This window comes from Hemicordylus capensis, chromosome 1, assembly GCF_027244095.1.
Source record: "Hemicordylus capensis ecotype Gifberg chromosome 1, rHemCap1.1.pri, whole genome shotgun sequence".
Lineage (NCBI taxonomy): Eukaryota > Metazoa > Chordata > Lepidosauria > Squamata > Cordylidae > Hemicordylus > Hemicordylus capensis.
The window spans coordinates 71,568,560-71,595,186 of NC_069657.1; the positions used below are offsets into that span (position 1 = coordinate 71,568,560).

At 45.3% G+C, this 26,627-nt stretch overlaps 1 protein-coding gene across 5 annotated transcripts; it reads right to left on the minus strand.

Annotated features, from left to right (window-relative positions):
• Positions 1–687: 687 nt before the first annotated feature.
• Positions 688–26,611, minus strand: NDUFAF1 (NADH:ubiquinone oxidoreductase complex assembly factor 1). Of its 5 annotated transcripts, none has more exons than XM_053285823.1 (5): positions 26,503–26,611; positions 19,827–20,410; positions 9,018–9,203; positions 8,141–8,215; positions 688–1,447 (listed from the first exon to the last, which is right to left on the minus strand). In XM_053285823.1, exons 2-5 carry the CDS (start codon positions 20,328–20,330, stop codon positions 1,298–1,300), a joined length of 915 nt encoding a protein of 304 aa, XP_053141798.1. In that variant the 5' UTR covers positions 20,331–20,410; positions 26,503–26,611; the 3' UTR covers positions 688–1,297. The 5 variants fall into 5 exon arrangements, with proteins under 5 accessions (XP_053141798.1, XP_053141794.1, XP_053141796.1 ...); XM_053285819.1 differs by having other exon boundaries at positions 26,013–26,584; XM_053285821.1 differs by lacking the exon at positions 26,503–26,611 and adding an exon at positions 25,958–25,979.
• Positions 26,612–26,627: the final 16 nt, after the last annotated feature.

A 26,627-nucleotide genomic window follows, 5' to 3' on the forward strand; every position in this document is an offset into this window, starting at 1 on the left:
TGGCTTTAAAAGGGGCTTAGACAGATTCAGGGAGGACAGTTCTATCAATGGCTACTAGTCTGGTGGCTGTGGGCCATCTCCAGCCTCAGAGGCATAATGCCTCTCAATACCAGTTGTAGGGGAGCAACAGCAGGAGAGAGGGCATGCACATAACTCTTGCCTGTGGGCTCCCCACAGGCATCTGGTGGGCCACTGAATGAAACAGGATGCTGGACTAGATACACCTTGGTTGTTCTTATGATCAGATTCTTTAATCTCTCCAGTTTGGACCCATTTCTACCTAATGCTTTGGAAATGCTGAATTACTAGCATTGTATGTGTTGGTCGTCTGACTCTTTAGGTTCAGAATTCAGAATGTAAAAGTTGCAAAGCATGAGAGACTGGAAGAACTAGAGCTCTGGGCAGAGAAAAGTGGAACATATCACTGTTCCACACCACTCAAGCTATTGCTGTCAATATAAATACATTTCCACCACTCAACAAAAACAAACAAATACAAAGAGCCAAATAAAGTTTGCTTGCAGTTAAGAGCTTCATACCTCTGCATGAATAGCATGAAACACCTCTGCTGCTTCACTTTCTTCAACTGCAACCTAATTTGGTATCCTGTTGCTCTCACCCCACCAAGAAGTTGATCCAAAATCCATAACCTTCAAAATTAACCACTTACATATTTTCTCAAGTTGCTAATGTACATCAAATATTTTTATTTGCCATATTCATCATGATAAAATAGCATTCTAGCTGCAGCACAAAAGGGAAAGTATTTTACTAACTTTATTTTTCACTAATATCCAATGTGTTCGCATTAATCCAGTCATCACTACAGCCCAATTTCAGACCACTATTTGTCCAAGGTAGGTGATATTGAAGATGATGTCTTCCGATGCTGAACTGCACTCCAGTGTGATAGTCCTAATCATTTCAGTAGGCAATGGCTAGAATCCAGATTAACACAATGGAGGAACAGGCCATTTTTATTGATCTCTCCTTGACTCTGAAGTTCACTGTGCCTCCTGAAAATATGTCCCCAAGGATTGCATGACCCTTGAAAGTCGCTCCTTCCTCTACAGCACCATGCTGCATTAGCTTGGATGGCAACCAGAGTCATCTTTCCCTTTGCCATGGGCTGCTTTTTGCTCATTCTGACTGGTTTATCCCCACTTCATTAGGAATCAACAGCCTGCGTTGGGGGGACTATAGCAGAGCACATAGTTTCAAAAGTGGTTATAATGAAATTGGACTCAAGTTTTAATGACCCAGATGAATAGCAGCCTTCCAGATGTTCCATGCTGATCTACTTCTTAGGTTTCTTAGGATTTCTTTCATATAGCTCATAGGCACATTCTTCTGAATGTGCTCTATCCATTATCAGTCCAATGAAGTCGATCTCCAGCTGGAATGGACCGTTAACTTTGTCAGTCAAAGTAAATCCTAATGTACTGATCTGTAAAAAAAAAAAAAGAAGTGGTGTAGTATTTTCAGAAGTATTCCTCTTGAATTAGCACAGCCTTAATGCATTTATGCATTTATCTTCCAGTTGGCTAACCTTATTAGTAAATGGAACAGTAATCAGTTGTGATTTCTCCATTTTAAATTCTTAGAACACTTTCTTTCTGGACAGGACAGGAAGCATCAATTACATGATATAATTTCATGCCATATTTACATTTCTGCTTACACATTGAAAGAGTGGGGTCATTCACACAATCAAAAACTGTTCTATCCAGGTTTGGGAGCTGTGTGTGCTCCCAGTTTTTGGTTGTGTGGAAGCAAGGTAGGAGGGAAACCTGAGTAGAAGTGATTGTGTGGAAGCAAGGTCGTAAAAGCTATCCAGGTTTCCCTCCTACCTTGCTTCCACACAACTGAAAATTGTGAAATTTCTCTACTGCTCAAACATTCTATCCACAAATTTGTGTTGAAGATTTCAAAGTTCTATGCCATTTCATCTTAAACTCTGAAGGTTAAAATAAAGATTGCTTTAGAGTAGGATTTTAACCAACTAAGCTGATTTAAATCTTCTTGTGTTGGTTTTCATTAAAAGTCACCTCTGTTTACCATTATATATTGTCCAAATTCAACATAACCTTTTGAACACACCACTCAATTCTCCCTCAGTGTGGAAGTGTATCCAAAGCTGACTAGACTGAATTGCTCCTCCCACCTGCTCAGAGATGCCAGGCTTATGAAGACCAGGTGAGTGTGGCAGCAACAGCCCCCTCAACCCCCTGTTTTCACCCTGTCTTGCTCCAGAGAAAGTCCCTTTTTTGTTCTCTGGTACTGTTGATTCGTATTCCCACCCCAACTATTGGTTTCCCCGCTGTGGATTAGTGGAGTCAGTGGAAAAGGAAGACAGAATGTGGCCAGGCTGGGGCAGCACTATTCAGTTAGCTGCCTGCTACATGTTGTGGCTCCCCCAATATGGCTGCTCATGCTATACGCACCAAGAGAGAGACCTCTTCCTCCCACTCAGAATACTCTGCCACCTCTGCCTGCCAGGAAGTGAGGTGTGCAGTCGCAGCTGTTGGTTCCAAAGAACAGCACAGGAAATCAAGGGAGACTAGATCTTCCCAGGCCCACATATTCCTGTGGGTGCAGGCCTCCAACCCTGCATGCCCTATGAGAACCCCACCAAGCTTGTCCACAACACTGGAGACATCCCATAGGGCCAAGGGTGTGAACTGGGCTTCTGGGGACCATACACAGGCCTCCTAGGGAGTGGCATGAACTTGAAGCACAGATTTCAGGCAATGGAGTAACGAAAACTCCAGTAATGATAATGGGGTTGCTCCTGGGATGGAAGAAAGGAAATGCCCACTCATGTCCAGGCCTGGTTCAGGAAACTTGTAGCAGAGAAGATCTGAAAGGGCTTCAGGTCTAGTTTCCCTGCCAATCCTGCTCCAGGATGCAAAAAACAAATTCCTGAGGTGCCAGCCAAGAATCCCTCCCCTAGTGGATGCTCTAAACAAGAGACCCAGGCAGCATTTCTACCATTCCTTCTGCGGCTTGGAACACAGCTACCCCAACCCCTGGGATGGCAATAAACTGCCCAGGATTCCAGCTGAACCTCCAACACTCTTTCCTCACAGGTCCCCTACACCCAGGGCCCCTCCTCTGCCTGGTATTCAGGCTGTTTCCAATAAAGGGAATGACTCTGAGGTATCAGTCTCAGAAGCCAGGGAACACTGAGGGGACAAGATAGGCCCTTCTCTCCACTTGTCAGCACCTGTTCTCTATCCGATTTTTCAGTCCTCTTTTGCAAGGCCCAAAGAACCTTCAAACTGGAAGGTAATATTACCTCAAACTTAACCTTCCACCCCCAATTCCTCTGAGGGCAACCAGGAGGTTCTCCCTCTAGCCCAGCCCTCTGATACTACCGTGCCTTCTCCACAGTTGTTTCTCAATACTATCCAATCTGAGTGTGATAATCCAACTGGTAGCAGGGACCTGCCTGTGACTTCCAGCAGCATCTGGTGGGCCACTGTGCAAAACAGGATGCTGGACTAGATAGGCCTCAGGCCTGATCCAGCAGGGATGTTCTTATGACCCTCCTCCACCAGTGAGGAGGCTTTATACAGCCCCTGGGCCAATAATGGGCAAGCTTCAGGTGCTGCACTCGTCCCTGGATGCTACTCAGTTATCAGCCAGGATCCTCCTTACTGTTCGCTGCTATGGCTTAAGAACTGCAAAGTGGACCACAAGTTCCACCTTAATTTGGCCAATTCGTCCGGGTGGGGGGGCTTTTTAGTCAAGTCCTAGACCCAGTTCTAGTAGAAACAAAGGACAGAAAGGAGGCCATGCCATCCTACTCCTCCTTGGAGGGCTGTAAACAGAGCAGGCCTCCCTCCTCTCAGTTTAGGGGTTCAAGGCCACCCTTTCACCAAGCCAAGCAGGACCGACCTGCCTGGTCCACGCCTCAAACCTTTCGAGATAATTCCTTTAAAAGGAAGGCCCAGGCTAGCTACCTGAACAAGCCAGAGTTCAAGCACAGTAATCTCCAATGATTATCCAGAAGACCTACGGGTGGTGGCGGTTTGGGGTCTTTGCCACTGTTCCTTCTAAGGCATGTGCATGTGCACACGCTCACAAGTTTTTGGATGTCCACTCAGTTCATTTTAGATCCCACTCAGGTTGAATCAGGAAGGCCCCATTCTGAATGCAGGTGTGCACACACTGCCTTGATACTGCTGCCCAGAACAAAACTCATTTCATACAGAGGTGAAAAAAAAGACCTGGAGCCAGACATCCAGCAGACCATTTCCCAGGGGTATTCCCTGGATTTTCAACAGTCTGAAGTTGAATCCAAACAAGATGGAGGTACTGTCTGTACAGGGTCGGGATCTCCCTGTTCTGGATGGGGTTACACTCCCCATAAAAGATCAGATTCCAAGTCTGGGAGTGCTCCTGGATCCCAAACTCTCCCTGGTTTCTCAGGTTGAAGTTGTGTCCAGGAGTGCTTTTTGTCAGCTTCAGCTGATACATCAGATATATCCATTCTTGGATACTAGTGACCTTAAAACTGTGGTACATATGCTGGTAACCTTTAGGCTTGAATACTATAATGCACTCTATGTGGGCCAGCCTTTGTACGTAGTTTGGAAACTACAATTGGTACAGAATGTGGCAGCCAGACTGGTCTCTGGGTCTACCCAAAGGGACCATAACACACAGATTCTAAAAGAACTGTACTGGCTGCTGATATGTTTCCTAACGAAATACAAAGTGCTGGTTATTACGTATAAAGCCCTTAACAGCACCTTCTCTGTCGTGAACCCTGCCGCCTATTAAGAGCATCTGGAGAGGTCCGTTTACAGTTGCCACAAACACGTTTGGTGGCAACTCGGGACCGGGCCTTTTCGGTGGCTGCCCCAGGGCTTTGGAACGCGCTCCCTGCTGAAATAAGAGTATCTCCTTCTCTGTTTGCTTTTAGGAGGATTCTGAAGATGTACCTATTTTCCCAGGCCTTCAACAGAGACTCAATTTTAAAATTTTAATCTATTATGATTTTATTTTTATGAATTATTTTTATCTTTTTATGAATTTTAAATGTGTTATATTTAATGTTTTAAATCTGTACACTACCTAAAGATTTTTATACTAGGCGGTATATAAATTCAATCAATCAATCATTTTACCCTCCAATCCCCAGACAGATTCCTCCCACCCCTGAGATCCTGGAAACAGGCCAAACACAAACTAATGCTCCAGGTGATTCAGCATGTTTCAGATTCGGGCCACTGAACCAGTTCCAATAGTGGATCACCACCAAAGGGTGTACTCTAGACTCTTCATATGACCAGGCAGAAGCTAGTGAGGACCTGCCAGATGCCACAACACCGGCTGAAATCAGATCACCTGTCATTGAGCCAGCATCAGGGGCCATGATTTCCACCACAAGCTTGATTCCATGGGTAAGGTTCAACTCTCACACCCTCCAAAGGTTGCTGCTTCCGTGGCAGGACCAGATTTTGGTTCTCTAACAGAAAGTGTGGCATCCTCACTAACATAATGGGCATCCTCTACCACCCTGAAAAGGGTCCTATTGCATCCACATAACCACAAATGCCAGTCTGTGGGGATGCGGCACTCCATCACATAGCTTGGGGTCAGTGACAGAGAAACAGTACGGCATAAATTGGTTGGAACTTCATACAATATGTCCAGCTCTGCGCAAGTTTCTACCAATCATCCAACACAAGCGCATGCTGGTCCGAATGGATGCCACAGCCCAGGCCCATGTAAACAGTTAAGGAACATCATGTCTCAGTCACTAATACTAGAGGTAGAAGCTCTCCTTGTGGGCCAAGACCAATCTCCTGATCCTATCAGCTGTCCACATCAAAGAAGATCAGAACACCACAGTAAACTGGCTGAGCTGGTCCCAGATCAATCAGGCATAGTAGTCCCTCAGTTTCTATACGTTCCTACACATAACCAAGAGGCTCGGGACCCCCATAATGGATCTATTCACTAGCCCATCCAATGCCAACCTCCTTCAATTCATCTCTAGGTATCAATCACCGGGAGCTCAAAACATGGATATTCTGTCAGCATCACAGCCCCTAGGCTTGGTGTATGCCATTCCACCAGTAGCCATAATCCCTCGCACCATTTGCAGGGTCCAGCAGCTACAGGCTGAAGTAATCTTCACCACCATCCCCCCCCCCCCACACTAGCCATGTAGCCCATGGTTCTCTGATTTACTGAACATTCCACAGGAGCTCCACTGGATCTAGGGTAAGGTCCTCACCTACTCCATCAGGTTCCTGTGTTTCACCTGGATCAGGAGTGGATGAATCTATTCACCTGGGGATTGAGTGGAGCTCATTAGGTGCTTGTGGTTATTCCAAGGGAGTTGACCACTATTTTGGCTTCCTGCAGACTACCTACTGGTAGACTATACCAAGCCACTTGGAAGTGATTTTTGATCTGCTGCAAGGCCCAAGGGGTGCATCCATTGTCTGCGTCTGTCTCACCTGTTAAGTTTCCTTCAAGAGGGTCTAGATAGGGGGTTGAGACCTAATACCCTCAGGAGGCCAGTGGCTGCTATTGCCTCTGTCCTGGGCCCAGCTGGCAATATGGGTCTCTCCAAACACCCTCACATGAAAAGGTTCCTCAGGTGTACCTCCTTGCTCAATAAACCCATGTGGTTCCCCAAGTGGGACAAACATTGTCCTCTCAGCCTTAGCCAAGGCTCCCTTTGAGCCTCTCAGATCGATGTTCTTGAGACTCCTTACCTTCAAAGTCACTGGAGGTACTGTGCTGGGGGTGGATAGGGCCAGTTACTCTCCCCCTGCTAAATAAAGAATCACCACATTAAAAGGTGTCTCTTTGTCAAGTTAGCAGGGGTAGCATGAGCTCCTGGGCTCTGTGACGCAAGGTATTTACCTTCAGTATGAATGTAGGGTCAGTCCAGATAAACATAGTCCGGATAAACTAAAGAGTTCCTTAATGTGGTGATTCTCTTTATTTAGCAGGGAGAGAGTAACTGGCCCTATCCACCCCCAGTACAGTACCTCCAGTGACTGTTGCTGGTGCCTATCTTACGTTCTTTTAGATTGTGAGCCCTTTGGGGAAAGGGATCCATCTTATTTATTTATTATTTCTCTGTGTAAACCACCCTGAGCCATTTTTGGAAGGGCGGTATAGAAATCAAATTCTTATTCTTATTATTGTTTACACAGTCAGACAGGTGTTACTGACTGGTTTGTTTTATCCAGACATCGAGTCCTTCCCAAGGACCTGGGATAGCTGAATTTTATTATCAATGTTGTTGCTGTAATTATTATTATAGATATCATTGCAGAAAATAGGCTGTTCCCAGTAAAGTTGCTTTTTGTAATTGGCTGATGGTGATTTCTGTGGCCCCTATATTATTATTATTATTATTATTATTATTATTATTATTATTATTTATTATTTATTATTATTTAGCCTCAACCAGTCTTCTGCCAAGGAGAAGGAGTGGCACAAGTTGGATGTGTGAACAGCAGTCAATTGTTATTAGCAGATCATTATCTGTTGAGTATGGCAAACATGAGGCCCCCTCACTTGCAGTTTTTGAGAGAAATCTGAAGACTTCTCTTTTCAAAAAGACCTCACCTCTGAGATAAGGTTTTATTGTGCCAGTAACCTTTGATCTGTACCTAACCCAGTATCATTCCATATAAACCTGCTGATTTTATGGAATATTTTTGTGTTTTAAAACCATAGTAACAAAACTTACTTCCAAACAACACTAATGCAATTCTTAATGTCTTTAAAACTTACTGAAAATAATATAACAGAATGCCTATAAACATAAATGTCCACCTTGGGAAAAGTGGGCTTTTTGTTTCTGTCATGGTGGGTCCCAGGTTCTCTGACAGAGTGATAGGTGGGACATAAGATATGAAAGGCTGGGAACCACTGGCAGAGTATTAAAGGCATTGGGTGGCAATGCTAGAGTTTGTGCAAGCACAAGCTATTTTCCCTGCTCTCTTCTCCTCCCTGCAAGCCCCCAGAGGTGATCTTCAACAAAGATAGAGCCCAAAGGTGACTGCTGGCACATAATGTGTAGACTTGTTTCCACTCTTCATTTTGAACATATCATTTACCTCTTGCACTTTCAAGTAGTAGAGTGAAGTGTGGCAACACTTACCTTATCTAACCAGAGTGCATGTTGCTGGTCCTGGATTCTTCCCTGGCTTGAAAAAAGAAACTTGGAAAATGGAATCTGTCAACAAAAGTTAAATTAGATTAATGACAAGCACATTTCAGACACTTGGTAGCAAAGTGTCTTCATGTGTTTCATAGTTTAATCTTCTGGTTTTCTGAAGTTGTTACCTGCCCTGGGCAATCTGCACCACCAGTCCACATATTGGTATTCAACAGAGGAATGCTGCATTAGAGATTGGTAACAACCAAATGAGTTTCAAAGGTGTTTTTTTTTTTTTAAAGGGTTTAACATAGCAGCTCTTATATTGGCCAACTGTCAATCTCCTATTTTCACCCATTTCTAGCCCACAGGGTTTTAAAAAAAGCTAGAAAGTGATTCTCTAGTTCTACCTAAGCCATGTTTCTGCAGATACAGTTACACAGTCACTCCAAGTGACTACAGAGGGTTTCTATTGGCAAGTACTCTTCTCCTGACTTAATCTACATAGTCAGCAGTTGCATGAAGACTGGAAAGGAGGTATAAATGCAGAAGTGTACAGGCTCTCAAGTTTTTCACTTAGCAGCAGTCTCCAAACCTCTGTGGCCTCCTTCTAGTTCAAACACTTAAAGCTTATGAGAATTTGGGGGCGGGGGACACACCCCATAAAGGAATCCTACTTTTCACCTTTGAAAAATAATGAGCTAGTACTGAAGACCCTGGTAGTACTGAAGACCTTGGTAGTTACCAAAAATCAGTTTGAACTTCTGTTTACTAGATACTTATATTGAAATCCAAAATCCATTAATAGGTATTCCTCAGCTAGTACTGTCAAGCCAGAAACCCCCTTTTATTAGTTTCTCATAGAAATATGCATTGTTACCTTGATTTCTTCCCAGTATGGACCACCTCGTGTGAACATGAAGTAATGATAGAGATCATTCTTGTTATGAGAGAAGTATGGATCTGTACAGATGTTTAGCATCCAGGGTCTACCATCACCGCGAACACGCAGATATAGGCTATTGAAATTTGACCAGTCATAATGCTTCTTTCGATCAAAAGCAACCTACCAAAATAAGTGACATTGTATTTATTTGTTGCATTACTTAAGTACTTAAGAGAATACCTTCTCTGTTTACAGTTGCCACTGACTCAGGACCAGGCCTTCTCTGTGGCTGCCTTGGGACTTGGGAATGTGCTCCTTGCTGAAATAAGAGCATTTCCTTCTCCTGAAGATGTACCTGTTTTCCCAGGCTTTCAACTGAAATTGACATTTTAATATGTTTTTTATTTATTGAGATTTATACGTTTTATGAATGTTAACTATTTTATATTGTTTTTATATTATGTCTTAACTTGTACACTACCTGGAGATTTCTATATCAGGCGGTACAGAAATTCAATAAAAATAAGTAAAATTAATAATAATTTTCATTACTAGGCATTTCACCAACATTCAATCCAGTCAAATTCAGCTGCCTCCCCACCACCAGTGTTCCCTCTAAATTTTATCACCAGTGAGTGGAACAAATTTTGTATTTTTTTCATCTGTGTGCGGAATTAATTTTGTTCTGAGCGGCAGTATCAAGGCTGTGTGTGTACCCATGCATTCAGAATGGGGCCTTCCTGATTCAACCAGAGTGGGATCTAAAATTAACTGAGCAGACATAAAAAAACATGTGAGTACACACACACACGCCTTAGAGAGAACACTGACCCCAGGCCCCCACCTACATAGTACTGAACCACCAAAATATGTCTGTCAGATCAGACATATCTGCAGTGATTGGCTGCCATGATCTGGAAGGTATTCTAATTCCTGAGGCTTAAGATAAGGTGAGGGAGAGGCGGGAGGGTGAAATAGCCATATAATGCTTTAATGGACACTTAAGTTTCCTCCAGTGTTAAGAGTTAAATGAGACAGTTAAAAAATTAATGTAAAATCTCTAGGGGAGAGGATGATGGGGAGAGGATTAATGTCTGGGGTGGGTGCACGGTGGATCTTTCCCTCCTAAAGCCCCAACGTGGTGGCAAGACAGCCCAATCTGCAGAATTTTGCACCTGCAACACCCCACCCCTGATCTCAGATTCCTAAAAAAAAAAAAAAATAATTTTTTTTTACCTTACCCCTGCCCCCAGCTCTCGTCTCTCTCGGCTGCCAGGGGGAGCCGCCACCTCCTGTCCTCCTCCCTCTGGCTGACGGGCTCTGTTTGCAGATCTCGGCATGCAGAATGAGCCAGAACTGGAGGAGGAGGAGGCCCGGCTGTGAGGGAGGGAGGAGGCGGTGCAGTAGCGGCCCAATTGGGGAGAGGGGGAAACAGGATGCCAAGTAGTTGGGCTGCAGTGGTGGGTGCAGCAGAGACTGCATGCCTGCCAGAAACTGCTGTGCAGGGGCCTGAGTGTGTGTGTGTGTGCGCACGCACATACGCACATACACACACACACACACCAAAAAAAACCCCACCTACCTTAGAGGGAACACTGTCCCCCACCCCCAAAACTTGAAAACTAAATTATTGGGATTTTAATACAAATGTTCAGGGTACACAGGAGAGTCCTATGTAGTATGCTAAATAAAGAGCAGAACATAAGAACAGCCCTGCTGGGCCCAAAGCCCATCCTAGTCCAGCATCCTGTTTCGCACAGTGGCCCACCAGATGCCGCTGGAAGCCTACAGAAAGCAATTGAGGGCATACCCTCTCTCCTGCTGTTACTCCCCTGCAACTGGTACTCGGAGGCATCCTGCCTTTGAGGCTGGAGGAGGCCTATAGCCCTCTGACTAGTAGTAGTTGATAGACCTCTGCTCCATGAAGTTATCCAAACCCCTCTTAAAGCCATCCAGGTTGTTGGCTGTCACCACATCTCATGGCATAGAATTCCACAAGTGGATTATGTGTTGTGTGAAAAAGTACTTCCGTTTGTTGGTCCTAAATTTCATGGCAATCAATTTCATGGGATGACCTCTGGTTCTAGTATTATGTGAGAGGGAGAAGAATTTCTCTCTATCCACCTTCTCCACACCATACATGATTTTATAGACCTCTATCATGTGTCCCCGCAGTCTTTTTTTTCTAAACTAAAAAGCCCCAGGTGTTGTAGCCTTGCCTCATAAGGAAGGTGTTCTAGGCCCCTGATCATCTTGGTTGCCCTCTTCTGCACCTGCACGAAATTCTGCAGATTTCATTTGTGCTATGGGAGACCTTCTGGCTGAAAAACCCGTAGATTTTTTACACAAGTAAATAAATATTCATCCATGCAACTCAGCCACAGCATCTGGCCTGTTTCATAAATATTCAGAATTAATATTCCACCAGAACTTTGAAATCTGTCCTACTCAGGAACAAAGGGTACTGGAGTAAGATCCCAGCCCCAATTTTACTTGGTGCCACATGCCCCTGCTTTAGCTGTGATGAGTGCAGCTCCTACATAGCAGCACTCTGTTCCTCAGCTAGGCAGGGTTCCATGTGGCCCCTCAAGTTGTAAGCCGCCTGTCCAAAACCAGAATGGTCCTGCAGGTGCCACTTCCCAGGTACACCAAAGCTTAGATAGTTTTGCAGGTGGAAAGGGGGGCAAACAAGTGAAGCATTCAGGAAAAACTTCTGCATCACACTCATAGGAATGTATTCCAAACTGTAGAGCAAGCTCTGGTGCTGGAAACTCCTGTGAGCTTCTGATAATGGGGCAGGATTCCAAAGAAAATCGGAATAAAAACCAGTAGGGATGTGCACAAAACGTATTTTGCACACCGTTCAAAGCTTGGAATGGAACACAAAATGTGTGCAACAGTCCATTAGAACAACTAGTCAAGCCGGTTTTCTGAATGAACAATCTCTGAACACTCAAAACGGTCCAAGTGTTCTAAGCTTGGAACAGGGTCATTCCGTTCTTAGCTCAGAACAGGCCCTTCATTTGAAGAGTGTTCTGTTCTGAGTTCGAAACACTTGGAACTGCCTGGTTCATGGTCAGAATGTTCCGACTGGGAACCATTCTGCACATCCCTAAAAACCAGTCTCCAAAACAATTATCTGAAGCGATGAATTTAAGCCTATGCAGAAGAAGAGAATAAACTAGACTAATCCACAATAGATGACATTCTTCCTCCTCCACTACAAAATACTCTCTCGCAAAATAAAAATACAAAGGGTAGATTGGACAGTTGCTGGAAGGATAAATAAAACAAGTTGTTCTAGCAAGAACTGATCTACCTACTTTCCTTTCACTATCACTACAACTAAACTAAAATTGGTTCTAATCGAGGTCTACAAGTTAGATCTCTTTCACCTCAAATGTTCACGCATCCGCCGCCTTGGATCGGGGTGAATGACATTATTAAAATTACACGTTGTGTCCCTGTGTGTCACTTACTACAACTGTACCTAATTTGGTCCAAATGGGTTAGACAGTTCTCAAGTTAGTGCACTTGTGCCATAAAAGTTCACACGTCTGCCATCTTGGATCAGGGTAGATGACATCATCACAAACTATGGCATTGAGGTTTCCCCACTTGCCCCTACAACGGTACCTCATTTGGTTCAAATCAGTTAGAAAATTCACAAGTTAGCCCACTTGCATCTCAAACGTTCATGCATCCGCCATCTTGGATTGGGGTAAATGACATCACAGCAAATTATGCCATTGATGTTTCCCCATGTGCCCCATAGCTGTAGCAAATATGGTTCAAATCGGTTAAGCGGTTCACAAGTTAGTCCATTTGCGGCTCAAAGGTTTGTGTGTCCGCCATCTTGAATTGGGATGGATGACATCATCAAACTACACCATTGAGGTATCTCTACAACTGTAACCAATTTTATTTATTTATTATTTATTTATTTATCACATTTTTATACTGCCCAAAACGCAAGTTCTCTGGGCGGTTTACAAGACAATGAAAGCCAATAAAAAGATTAACACATTAAAATTTAACATGTTAAAACTATTAAAACACAATTAAAACAATATCGAATTAAAAACCTGGGTGAACAAATGCATCTTGACTGCCTTTTAAAAAGTTGTAAGAGATGGGGAGGCTCTTATTTCAGCAGGAAGTGTGTTCCAAAGCCTCGGGGCAGCAATGGAGAAGGCCTGTCCCCGAGTAGCCACCAGACAAGCCGGTGGCAACTGCAGATGAAGCTCTCCAGATGATCTCAATGGACAGTGTGGTTCATGGCAAAGAAGGCGTTCTCTTAAATACCCAGGGCCCAAGCTGTTTAGGGCTTTATAGGTTATAACCAAAACCTTGTACTTTGCCCGGAAACTTATCGGCAGCCAGTGTAGATCTTTTAAGATGAGAGGGATATGGTCTTTCCAAGATGACCCAGAGACTGATCTGGCTGCCACATTCTGGACTAACTTACAAAGTTTCCAGACTACGTACAAAGGCAGCCCTACATAGAGCGCATTGCAGTAGTCAAGTCTGGAGGTGACCAGCAGATGTACTACTGTTCTGAGGTCATATATCTCAAAAAATGGACTCAGCTGGCGTATCAGCCAAAGCTGATACAAGCCACCTCTGGCCATTGCCTCAACCTGGGACACCAGGGAGAGTTTTGTGTCCAGAAGCACCCCCAGACTGCATACCTGTTCCTTCTGGGGAAGTGAGACCCCATCCAGAACGGGAAGATCAAAATCATCTGAGTTCCGACCCCGCACAATAAGTATCTCCGTCTTATCTGGATTCAGTCTCAGCTTGTTACCTCTCATCCAGCCCATCACTGCCTCCAGGCAGCCATTTAGGGAGGTTATGCCTTCTCCTGATGATGCTGACATGGAGAAATAGATTTGGATGTCATCAGCATACTGATAACACCCTGCACCAAATCTCCTGATGATCTCTCCAAGCGGTTTCATATAGATGTTAAACAACATCAGAGACAATACAGAGCCCTGAGGGACACCATACTGAAGTTCAGTTTTTGAAGAACAGTCCCCGAGGGACACCATCTGAAATCTGCCCGAGAGATAAGAGTGGAACCACCGCAAAGCAGTGCCTCCCACCCCCAACCTCCTCCAGAAGGATACTATGGTCAATAGGCCCCGGGTATCTAAGAGAGCGTCTTCTTCGCTATGAGCCCCACCGGCCGCTGAGGTCACTTGAGGAGGTCCGTCTCCAGTTGCCACCAACTCGTTTGGTGGCTACACAGAGACGGGCCTTTTCAGCTGCTGCCCCGAGATTGTGGAATGCACTCCCTGCTGAGATACGATCCTCCCCATCTCTTGCAATTTTCAGAAAACACCTGAAAACACATCTCTTCAGCCAGGCTTTCTCAGCTTTTTAAAAATTTGTTTTTAAATTGTTTGATTGTTTAATTGTAGTTTTATGATGTTTTTAATTGTTAATCATTGTTATGTTTTATAATTTTTATTTTAATTATTAACTGGTTTTAAGGTGTTTTAATGTAAACCGCCCTGAGCCTTTTGGAAGGGTGGTATAAAAGTTTTAATAATAATAATAATAATAATAATAATAATAATAGTATCAAAAGCTGCCAAGAGGTCCAAAAGGACCAATAGAGTCACACTTCCTCTGTCTGTTCCAAATTGAAGATCATCCATCAGGCCCACCAAGGCAGTCTCCGCCCCATAGCCTATCTGAAATCCGGTCTGAATCAGATCTAGATAATCAGTTTCATCCAAGAATTCCTGAGTTGGAAGGCAACCACCCCTTCAATTACCTTGCCCAGCCACGGAAGGTTTGAGACGGGCCTATCGTTGCTCAGCTCTGAGGAATCCAAGGCACGCTTCTTCAGAAGTGGTCTAATAATTGCCTCCTTAAGGCAAGGAGGCATCCTGCCCTCTCTCAGAGAAGCATTTATGATCTCTACTAGGCCTTCTACAACAACCTCCCTGCCTGATAGTATTAGCCATGTCAGGCAAGGGTCAAGAGAACAGGTGGTAGGCCACATCGCTCCAAGCAGCTTATCCACATCCTCATGAGTCACAGACTGAAACTGATCCAGCCTAACCACATAAGAGGAGTCACTGGACACCTCCAATTCAGACACCGCAGTAATTGTGGGGTCTAAATCCAAGTTGGTCTGAATAGGAGAGATTTTATACACACATAAAAATCATTAAACACATCACATCAGGTAATAGATGGTTCCAAATTCTGATTCAAGGGAGGAGGGGCATTCACTAGCCCTCTCACAACCCTGGACAACTCCACTGGATGTGAACTTGTGGATGCAATACGGGCAGAAAAGAATCGCTTCTTTGCCGCCTGTATAGCCAGAGCATAGATCTTCAAATGTGCTCTCTGTTGTAATCTGTCGGATTTGAGTCGAGTCTTCCTCCACTTGCGTTCCAGTTGTCTACCTCACCGCTTCAGCCCCCACAGTTCTTCTGTATACGAAGAGGCCAATTTTGAAGCGGTGCAATCATGTCTCCTGCCCCAGTGAGCTTGCTGTTCCAGTTCTCCACCAGGGCATTAACAACAGGATCCCTGGCAGAGCCAATACTAAATTCCTCCAAGGCTTCTTGGAACCCTATTGGATCCAATAACCTTCTTGGGCGGATCATTCTAATGGGCCCCTAGCCCCTGCAAAGGTGGGGTGTGACTGTGAGTCCAACCTTAACCAGATGGTGGTCCGTCCATGACAATGGGGAAATCACAGGAGTCCCCACCCACAGAACACTACCCTGAACAGAGTGAAAGACCAGATCAAGCGTATGACCTGCACTTTGCATCAGTCCCAAGACCCTTTGGGATAGGCCCATAGTCGTCATGGCCGCTATGAACTCCTGAGCTGCCCCAGACAAATTGGCCCCAAAGTGGACATTGAAGTCCCCCAGCACCACAAGCCTGGGAGACTCCAACGCCAAACCTGAGACCACGTTCTGTCAGCTCAGTTAGGGACTCCACTGGGCAGTGCGACGATCGGTACACCAAGAGAAGTCCCAGTCTATCCCTGGTCCCCAAACTTCGGTACACACATTCAATATGGTCAGACACTTCCACAGGGATCCTGGTAATGGAGACGTTATTCTTATGGACCACAGCTACTCCACCTCCCCACCCATGTTCCCATACCTGCTCTTCAACAGTGTACCCTGGAGGGAGAGGCTGGGACCAAACTGGGCCGCCAGCCTCCATAGGAACATAGGAAACTGCCATATACTGAGTCAGACCATTGGTCTATCTAGTTCAGTATTGTCTTCACAGACTGGCAGCAGCTTCTCCAAGGTTGCAGGCAGGAATCTCTCTCATCAGCCCTATCTTGGAGAAGCCAGGGAGGGAACTTGACACCTTCTGCTCTTCCCAGAGTGGCTTCATCCCCTGAGGGGAATATCTTGCAGTGCTCATACATCAAGTCTCCCATTCAGATGCAACCAGGGCAGACCCTGCTTAGCTATGGGGACAAGTCATGCTTGCTACCACAAGACCAGCTCTCCTCTCCACCAACCAAGTCGCTGTTATACATACCAGGTCTGCCCCTTCATCCAGATCATGGATGGTTTCAGACTTATTCTGGACAGACCTGGCATTACAGAGGAGCAAGGTGAGAGTCTCTGAGAGGTTGGTACTGCACCCCAAGGTCAAAGAGCTGGCAGGGCAGCCAGAAAGGGAAACAGCTAATAGATTTCTGACTTCCCTTCCCCTGTAATGACGCGCTGACCTGCCAACTTTACTTCCTCTATTCCCCACCACAACTGGAATAGCTACCCCACAGTCAGTGGACACAGCCCCTGTCTCCCCATCCCCAGACAAACCAAGATACATCTGAAACACCCAGGATCCAAAAATAACAGAAGCCAAAAAATATCACCAGGCCCTTGCCCTTGCTGCTCCCCGAAGTGGCTGCCCCAAAGGGGTGACCCCCTTTGGTGTCGCCCCTTCGGTGGTGGGCTTGCCGTCCTTTTATAAGCCCAGAAAGATGGCTAAGCTGGGCAGCTGACCTTCAAGAACTGCTGAATCACCCCTCTGGCCCCGATCCCACACAGACTCACCTGCAGGACAACAGCCACAGCCCCACACATTGGGGGCATGGAGGCTGACAACAGCAGACAGCAACTACACAGGCTCTCACCACTGGGAAGCCGCTGTCTCTGGGAAGCAAATGTTAAAGCCTCCTCTTCCCTACAAGGCTTCTGGCAACTGAGGCCCAAAAGATTCATGTTGATCCAGGCACTGCAAAGTTGATTGGGAGTGGGAGATGCACACACAGACACACAAAATGCTGAGTGATCTCATAAGCCTACTGGAAAGTAGGCTAATGACATTATGAATAACACATCACAAAAGTAACATTTAAGATCATATGTCTTCAGTGGGTAGCAGCCATAGTAGTGCGGCCTGTTCGACGGGGTGAGTGCAAGTAACTTTCCCTGCTGCAATCCCCTGATCCCCTGCAAAAGCCTCTCCTGAGGGTTGGGGGATCTTTAAGCACAGCATAGGATGTGGTGCAGAAAGGACTACTTCAAACTGTGAGCAAAGCAATGCCTACGTTCATGAATTTTGAGAATTCTCCCCTCCCCCTGCAGCCCCATGTGGCATTGCTAAGGGGCCCTAGATCTTCAGCAACAGGGATGAGCCCGAAGCATTCCGGCTCCTCTTTGGAAAGGCGCTGAAACGTTTCAGCATGGAGTGCTCTTAAGAGGCAGCAGGCAGGTCCTACCTGCCAGTCCTCCAAGCCCCCACCGGCCCACCACGGCACTATTGTTAGACTTCCATGCAAGTGGCAGCTTGTGCCACTTACCCCTCTAAAATGCCGTGCTGCAGCGATGGGATGCATGCCTCGTGCGGTGTCAGCACTTAAATGGCGCTGGCAAGCAATTTGGTACACATCCCTACTCAGCAACATCTTTTCATGGGGATGAGGAAGCTTCAGTAGGGAGGAAAGGGCAAAGAAGATGCCTTTGAGAAGGCACTCCCTGCATGAGGGCTTCTTGGGATGCTACCCAGTGGCTAACATGACAGGCAGTTCTCTGTTGACAGCAGGGGCCCACCAGGACTGCTTCACAATTTAAAAAGGCATTTCCAGTGGAAATATCACTCACTACACTGCTGCCCAGAAGCAGTTTTTAAGTCATTCTGCAGCAGCAACTCACTACATTGTCAGGCTGCCTTTTAAGATACACAGTATCCCTGGTGGGCCCTTAGTTCTGACATGAGACTGCACATCATGTTGGCCACTATGCTTACAGTTTATTTATAGAGAAAAACTGTAATAAAGTAATATTATAAAGAAAACAGGCTCAATAAAACTTTCCATCCAATATCCATGTATTTAGCACGTCTAAAGCATTTTAGTCAATTATACAATTCTATTACTTAAAAGTAACAAACAACAACCAGTTGAGTTTTTACCCCAAACCGATGGACTTGCAGACCCTAACACATTACAGAATTATAACACTTATTTTAAAATGGTCCTTTGAATTGCCTCATCCCTACAATGGGAAGAAAAATAAGGTCACTGGCTGATATCCTGACTAAATTAGTCATGAGTAATCCCACTAAAATTAAGTGGACAAATTAGTTATAACTAACTGTCCCATTAATTTAAGTGTCCACTTATTTTCAATGGGACCTACTCATGCCTAAGGCACCTTAAGTGGAGCAGTGGGAAATGCTTGATCAACAAGCAGAAGGTTGCCAGTTCAAATCCCCACAGTTATTATATTGGGCAGCAGCGATATAGGAAAATGCTGAAAGGCATCAGCTCTTACTGTGAGGGAGGAGGCAATGGTAAACCCCTCCTGTAGTCTACCAACGAAAGCCACAGGGCTCTGTGGGTGCCAGGAGTCGAAATCGATTTGACAGCACACTTTACTTTACTCATGCCTAACTTAATCTGGATGTCAGCCAATATTTTCTAATCCACAATATAATACTGAGGCATGGTATATCAATTAAGACCAGTGTAGTTGCAGCCATAGAAACACTTGAGCACTATGCAAACACCTTTGCACAGAGATCTCCTGAAGGCATATCAACTCCATCACTGAACTATCAACATACACATTTCAGATTTATGAATAAAATAGTTTGCTTGAGCTCTGTAGCTTTGTGCTGTTGTACTATTAATGGTAATAAACAAACCTTTTTAAAACTGTTTTTCTCCGCAAACAGCAAGAATTAAATTTAACTGCAAACTAACAGCACAATCTTATTCCTGTCTACTTACAAATAAATCCTACTGAGTAAAGTGGGCTATTCCTTAGTAAATGTGTTTAGGTTTCTAGTCTTATATACAGCATTAGAAAACACAAATGAGTTTGTGTGTAAGTAAAAGATACAAATTAATAAAAGATTCAAATCTGAAAGACAGATGTAGCTAACATATCCTAAGGTTTCATTTAGACAGTGTAAATTTTTTCTTGAATTTAATGTTCTGAATACAAGACAATTATTATGGAGTTTAAGACAGTGAGGAAATCTGTCAAGTTATGTCTCGTCAAAGAGACATTTCATTTGCATTAGTGTTCACAATGATATGTAACCAAAGAGCAAGCCACATTTTCTCTTTGTTATGCATTTGGAGGGCAAAACAATTTGTGTTGAGACAGAATTTGTGCTGCAAACTGCTTTAAATATCAGTCCACTTCTCTAATTTAAAAACAAAACACACAAACTTTCATCCAAAATGACAAAGAAAGGATTAACAACTCAAATTTGTAAGTCTAGTTCTGCCTGAAGCAGTAGAGCTTCCATTTCGGTGCTCAGCAAATATTACTAAACCATACTCACCAGATGTGGTTTTGATTTCATGGAGCAGTACCCACTGTATCTTGTCTCTCCATCACGAGGTACGTCAGTATTGAGTGTCCCAGATAGCACTGCAGACTGGTTATTCTTGCCTAGTTCTAGGTATATTTCACTTTTCCCTCCAATTTCAACATCAGAAGAGATAATCCATTTATTCAAGTCTTCTTCACTACGAAACTCCCAAAACACTCTTGTCTGTTCCGCCATGTATTGCTTCAATGGACGTCCTTCAGGCCCCTTCACGTGATCAACAATTTCCTTTTTAAAGCGCTCAAAATGTGTCTTGATCCCTTCCACACCCTTCTGAAAGCTAAAGTCAATTCTTTTCCATGGTGGCATCTTATCAGGGGGCATCCCTGGTCTCCTATAGCTACTGTACCATCTTGGGTTACAACCCTCCAGAAGAGGTCTAAACAAAAAGCCATTTTGCCAGTGACATTTATTAAGATGGCAAACACCATCCAGCATCTTGAGGGTTAAAGCCATAGTATTCACAAAGTTTGCTTTTACAAAGAGGTTCTCAATGGCACCAATATCTATTGCTGGTTAATGTTGCTTGCCTCCATCTGCAGGAACAGAAAATTAGACATATTAAACCTATTGGCTTAATTCATTTCCCAAGCTTATTGAGATTTGCATATGTGCTTAATTTCATTACTTTAAGAAGCATTATTGACATTCTCAGGATAATACCTGACTCATAGTATAGTAAGGTCCAGGGATCATGTTGCCCATGGTTCCTCCTTTCACTTCCCTTGCTGGCTTGGCAGGCCTCATTCCAGCTGTGCTTCATTCCTGATTGCAGGACTATTTCTACCTGTCCTTGGCTCACAGTCTCTTGTGAGAGGCGAGGCTCCAAGCTCTTTGCAGAAAAGGAAGGAAGCACACCATTGTGGGACTGATGTCCAGGGTGGGTGGGAGAGGGAGAGATTTGGGTTATACTTGGGTAAAGTTAGGCTGTTCTGGAGCACTTATAGATATGTGTTTGGGCTCTCTTGGGGAGGCGGTAGTGAGGGCTGTGCTTTGCAGCTCTGGGAAGTCTATTACTGTAGTGGTGGGGAATAGAAGGGTTGGTGCTGGCAGAGCAGCAGGCCATTCCAGGGGAAGGGATATTACTTATTTATTTAACATTTTTATAACACTCAAAACTTGTGTCTCGGGGAACTTTACAACAATTAGTAATCTAGTTTCCATTTCTGGCTGCCCTGTCAACTCTCAGGTCTTGGGGAGCAGTTCCAACTACCCACAGAACCTAGCAATGCTCCTCTGTAATGCCAGGTTGATTCAGAATAAGGTTGAAATCATCCATGCCCTGATTGTAGATGAGGGTGCCGACCTGGCATGAGACCTGGTTGGGAGACACAAGTGGCACAGTTTGGGCCCAGCTTCTCCCACCAGGTTACTCTGTTGTGGAGCAGGTTAAGGGAAGTGCACAGGGAGAGGAGAGTGGCTGTGGTCCATAAGGATACCATCTCCCTTACCAGAGTCCCTGTGAAACAGCTGACTTATATCGAGTGCGTATTTTTGAGGCTGGGAACTAGGGATAGATTAGGGATTCTCTTGGTGTACCATTCACCCCCTCACCTTAAGTGGTGCAGTGGGGAAATGATTTGCCTAGCAAGCAAGAGGTTGCCGGTTCGAATCTGTGCTGGTATGTTTCCCAGACTATGAGAAACACCTATATCAAGCAGCAGTGATATAGGAAGATGCTGAAAGGCATCATCTCATACTGCACGGGAGATGGCAATGGTAAACCCCTCCTGTATTCTACCAAAGAAAACCACAGGGCTCTGTGGTGCCAGGAGTCGAAATCGATTTGATGGCACACTTTACACCTATCGTCCACCCCGCTGCCCAACTGACTTCCTAACTGAGCTGACGGAGCTGGTCTGGTTTTGGAATCACCTCAACTTTTAGCATTGGGGGACTTCAATATCCACTTTGGGACTAGCTTGTCTGGAGCAGCTCAAAGTTCATAGTGGTCATGATACTAATTGGCCTATCCCAAATAGTTTCAGGACCAACACATATTGCCGGCTATACACTCAATTTGGTCTTTTGTTTGGATCAGGGGGGTGTCTGATCATTGTCAGGGACAAACCACCACCTGGTTAAGGTTGGTTTCACAGTCACAATTCACCTCTGCAGGGGTGGTGGACCTGTTAGGATGATCTGCCCAAGAAGGCTGCTGGATCCAGTAGGATTAAAAAAGCCTTGTAGGGTTTTAATGTTGGTTCTGCCAGTGATTCTGTTGATAACCTGGTGGGTACCTGGAATAGGGAGCTCACCAGGGGAGTAGACACAATAGCTCCTAAGTGTCCCCTCCAAATTGCTTCACAAATGGCCCCATGGAATACAGAGGAGTTATGGGTGCTGAAGCAGCAAGGTAGGCAACCAGAATGCAAGTGGAGTAACTCGGCTTGAATTTGACAGACACAGCATAGAGTCCATATGAAGGCCTATTTGGTGGCAGTGTGTGCAGCAAGGAAGCAATTCTGGACTGTGTGCATTGCGTCTGCAGGTTTGTGTTCAGCAGAATTATCCCAGGTTGTGAGGAGCTTAATTCATGCTCCTTGTACTTTAAATCTGCCCGCGGCGACTATATCTTGCTGTAATGCTTTTAGTGGGTTCTTTGCAAATAAAATCCCTTGTATCTGGGCCAACTTGGACTCCACTATTTCTGCAGAGTCTACTAAGGGGGTGTCCAGCAATTCCTCTTGCAGTATTTGACTGGATCAGTTTCAGTCTGTGACTCTGAGGATGTGGACAAGTTGCTTAGGGCAGTGGGACCTACTACTTGTTCTTTGGATCTTTGCCCAACTTGGCTGCTTTCATTTTGTAGGGAAATTGTTGCAGGTAGCCTAATTGACATCATTAATGCATCGTTGAGGGAGGGCAGAATACCCCTTTGTTTAAAGGAGGCAGTGGTTAAACTGTTTATTAAGAAGCCTACCTTGGATCCCTTGATGACAGATAGCTATAGGCCGATCTCCAGTCTCCCATGGTTGGGCAAGGTGACAAGAGAGTGGTAGCTAATCAACTCCAGGTGGTATGAGGAAACTGATTATTTAGACTCTAGAGCCATTTCAAACTGGCTTTAGAGCTGTCTATGGGGTTGAGACAGCCTTGGTCAGCCTGATGGATGACCTCTATCAGGGAACTGATAGAGGGGTGTGTGACTCTGCTGGTTCTTTTGGATTTCTCGGTGGCGTTCAATACCACTGACCATGGTTTCCTTCTGGATCACCTAGGGGTGTTCTAATTTTTTAGAGCAGTGCTCTAATTTTTTTTCCATCAGTAAGCAGAATGGGTTTTGTTCTGGGTGGCAATATCAAGGCATGTGTATACACATGCATTCAAAGTGGGGCCTTACTGATTAAACCTGAGTGGGATCTAAAATTAACTGAGTGGACATCAAAAAACCTATGAACGTGCATGCCTTATTGGAAACATTGGATAGGAGGCACTGCTTTGCAGTGGTTCCAATCCTATCGCTTGAGTAGATTCCAGATGTTGGCACTTGGTGACAATTGCTCTTCTAAACAGGAGGTATTATATGATGTCCCTCAGGGCTCCATTCTGTCACCAATGCTACATGAAACCACTGGGTGAGGTCATCAGGAGATTTGGTGCAGGGTGTTATCAGTATGCTGACGACACCCAAAATTCATTTCTCCTTATAATCAAATCAGGTAATGGCACTCACTCCCTAAACGCCTGCCTACAAATAGTAATGGGCTGGACGAGGAACAACAAATTGAAGCTGAATCCAGGCAAGACGGAGGTGCTCATTGTGGGGGAACAGAATTTGAGGAATGGGATAGATCTTCCTGTTCTGGATGGGGCTACACTCTCCCAAAAGGAACAGGTACATGGTTTGGGGGTGCCCTTAGATCCAGGCCTCACCCTGGTATCTCAGGTGGATGTTATGGCTAGGAATGCCTTTTATCAGCTTCGGCTGATTCGACAGCTGTGTCCATTCCTTGAAGAGAACGATCTCTTGAATGCAAGACAGCAGCAAAACTCACCAATGACTAGTGTCTTACAAGGAGTATTTATTCATGAAACAGTAACCCAAGAACAGGCGTTACAAGCAGGGTGGATTTGATTTAAATCAAACTGTGATTTAAATCACAATTTAAATCACTAGCAGGGTGGATAAAAATCAAAAAAATCTGATTTAAATCAAAAAATCTGATTTTTTTGATTTAAATCCACCCTGCTAGTGATTTAAATCGTGATTTAAATCAGTTTGATTTAAATCAAATCCACCCTGGTTACAAGTCAGTAGTCCAGCCAGTTCAGTAAATTTTCTCAGACAATGAACAAAACACGGAATATTACATAAGCTGTTATATTCAGAACACAGAAGATATTCAGTACAAAAGCACAAGAACAATTACGGTGAGTGAATCCAGCAGACAATACACAACAGGCACAAGGAAGACTCATCCATCATCCTTTTCCTCTGTTCACTCTGAGCTTCTGTCATTGGCAAGTTCTCAGACTACCTGAATAAATTAGTTAACAGTGGCAGCCAGCTTCTAGAAAAATAAAGAGGCAGTAGCTGAACCGGCGCACAGCATCTGCGCTGCTAGTCTCTCCTTGCCGCTTCCCCCGCACCCTTCCACCCCAGTCAGCTCCCGTCATTCTCACCTGCTGGCCGCCTCCTCCTCTACCAGGGCCCGCCACCACCTCACCCGCTGCCCGCCTCCTCTGCCGCTCTCCCCCCTCCCAGCCCCCATGCCCACCACAACAGCCCCAGTTGCTGCGCCAGCCTCCGCCCGGCCATTTTCAGGATCTCGCTGCCGCCGCCACCCACCCATGCTCCTGTTGGCGGCGTGGCTCAGACTCCTGCCACCTCCTCTCCTCGCGCCACCTCGCTAGCCTCAGCCTCTCCCTCTGGGCTCCTCCAACCCCCAACTGACATTTCCCTCATTCCCGAAGTCTCGCAGCGTGTCGCAAGAGTTCCGCCGCCAAATCCTGGGCACGCATGCTGGCTAAGAGAATTAAATATATAGATAGATGCAAGGGCTTAAGCCTCCATGGAATCTCATACACTCTCAGCAACATGTTTTGTTCACCAGTCTCCTCTTATTCAAAAGAGCTTCCAGGACTAAATACTGGCAATCTGGTTGAAACCGAGTCTCCTGAATTTCCCCAATCCCAAAGGAACATTCCTAAGATAGACCCTTACCTAGGAAAAGCTACAGGGTTAAGGATCCGTGCACTAAAAGGCCACTTCCGACGAGGCAAGAAAGGCCACAATGGATCACTGTTCCCTCTAAGGTGCGCGCACGTGCACCAACCCGCAGGGCCCCGGCGCAGCAGTTTCTGGCAGGCGCTCAGCCAGCTGCCTGGCACCCCGTTCCCCCCGGCCGGGTCGCAGCTGCCACCTCCTCTCCCCGCCCCTCATCTTCCTCCAGTTCTGGCTGCAGATCTCGCGAGACTTCCAAGATCTACAGACTGACGGAGCCAGGGAAGGACAGAGGAAGAAGAACGGGAGGTGGAGGCGGCTCCCACCAAGTTCCCGCTCCCCGGCAGCCCAGAGAGTGGAGCCGCCTCCACCTCCCGTTCTCTTTTTTAAAAAAATTACACTGTATGCCATACTACATTAAAAAAAAGAGCTTGCTAATAAACATTTAGTTTTTTCTTTCAACAAAGAATTCTCCCAGCAATATTAATTTCACAACCTCTGAAGAGCCCTAATAACTGGGTTTTCAGGTTGTACTGCCAAATGACAAGGCGCAAATTAACCAGAAATCCACACACTATCAGTTAACTATTACTAGAATGCTTTATCCTAAAAATAAAATTTAAAAGCTCATTTATAATCTGGAGTAAGCATATGCATTATTATAATAAGAGCACCACGGATATATGTGGCACATATATAATAATATGCATTATATATAGAAGACCACCGTGAATATTTGTGCCACAAGCACAAATTTCGAGTACTAAAAAAAAGTAGTTATTGTGAGAGAGAGAGAGAGTTATGTTCGCACACTGCCTTGATACGGCCGCCCAGAACAAAACTCCGTTCACTGATTAGAAAAATTAAAGGGAACACTGCAACGGACGGGTCTGGGCGTCAGATACAAACTAGTCACCTCTCAGCGTTGTATATTTTCAGGGGAAGCCCGCCCCCGCGCAGCCCCGTCTCACCTGCTCTCTGTGCTGCCTCAAGCGACAATTCTCCGCGACCGATGCTGAAAGCCGTACACAAAGATCAAGTCCGTCCCTCTTCAGGCTCCGCCCACCAAAGAAACAATTGCCCTGCTGAAGACGTTCCGCATTGTCTATGACAACCTTCCTTATCACACGCAGAACAAAAGCTCTTTTTCTTCTTCTGGCTGAAGCTCTTCAGATTTTAATAACTTAAAAGAAGTGGATGGGGTGGTAGTGCGGGCAGGGCAGATGTGCTATTTCCTAATTATTCGCCTTCCTTCGCAACGAGGAACCGGCGCCATTTAGGCTGAAATCTCACATAGGCTACAATGGGCTTCCTAGGAAGCCCTGCATATCAAGTCGTGGCTAAAGGAGAACCCTGCTCCAACAATGCCTTCATAGTCAGAATGATAACTCCATAAACCCTCCTGATAACAAAAGTCCAATACGTTATTCGCTTTCCTTAGGAGCGACCACCTCTACCCACCGTCTGCCTTCATGGGCACCCTTCTGGGATCATCAAGGACTGACGCGGGAACGCCACGTCGCCCCGCCCTTTCCGCCCCCCGGTTCCAGCCGGCCAGTAGCGCTCTTTGCGTTAACCCCGCCCAC

Coding starts and splice junctions, on each gene's coding strand:
- NDUFAF1 (XM_053285823.1), bottom strand. CDS start 20,330: ATGGCTTTAACCCTCAAGATGCTGGATGGTGTTTGCCATCTTAATAAA. Junction 9,204..19,826: donor TGAAATCAAAACCACATCTG/GTGAGTATGGTT, acceptor TTATTTTGGTAG/GTTGCTTTTGATCGAAAGAA. Junction 1,448..8,140: donor ATGCACTCTGGTTAGATAAG/GTAAGTGTTGCC, acceptor TTTTTTTTACAG/ATCAGTACATTAGGATTTAC.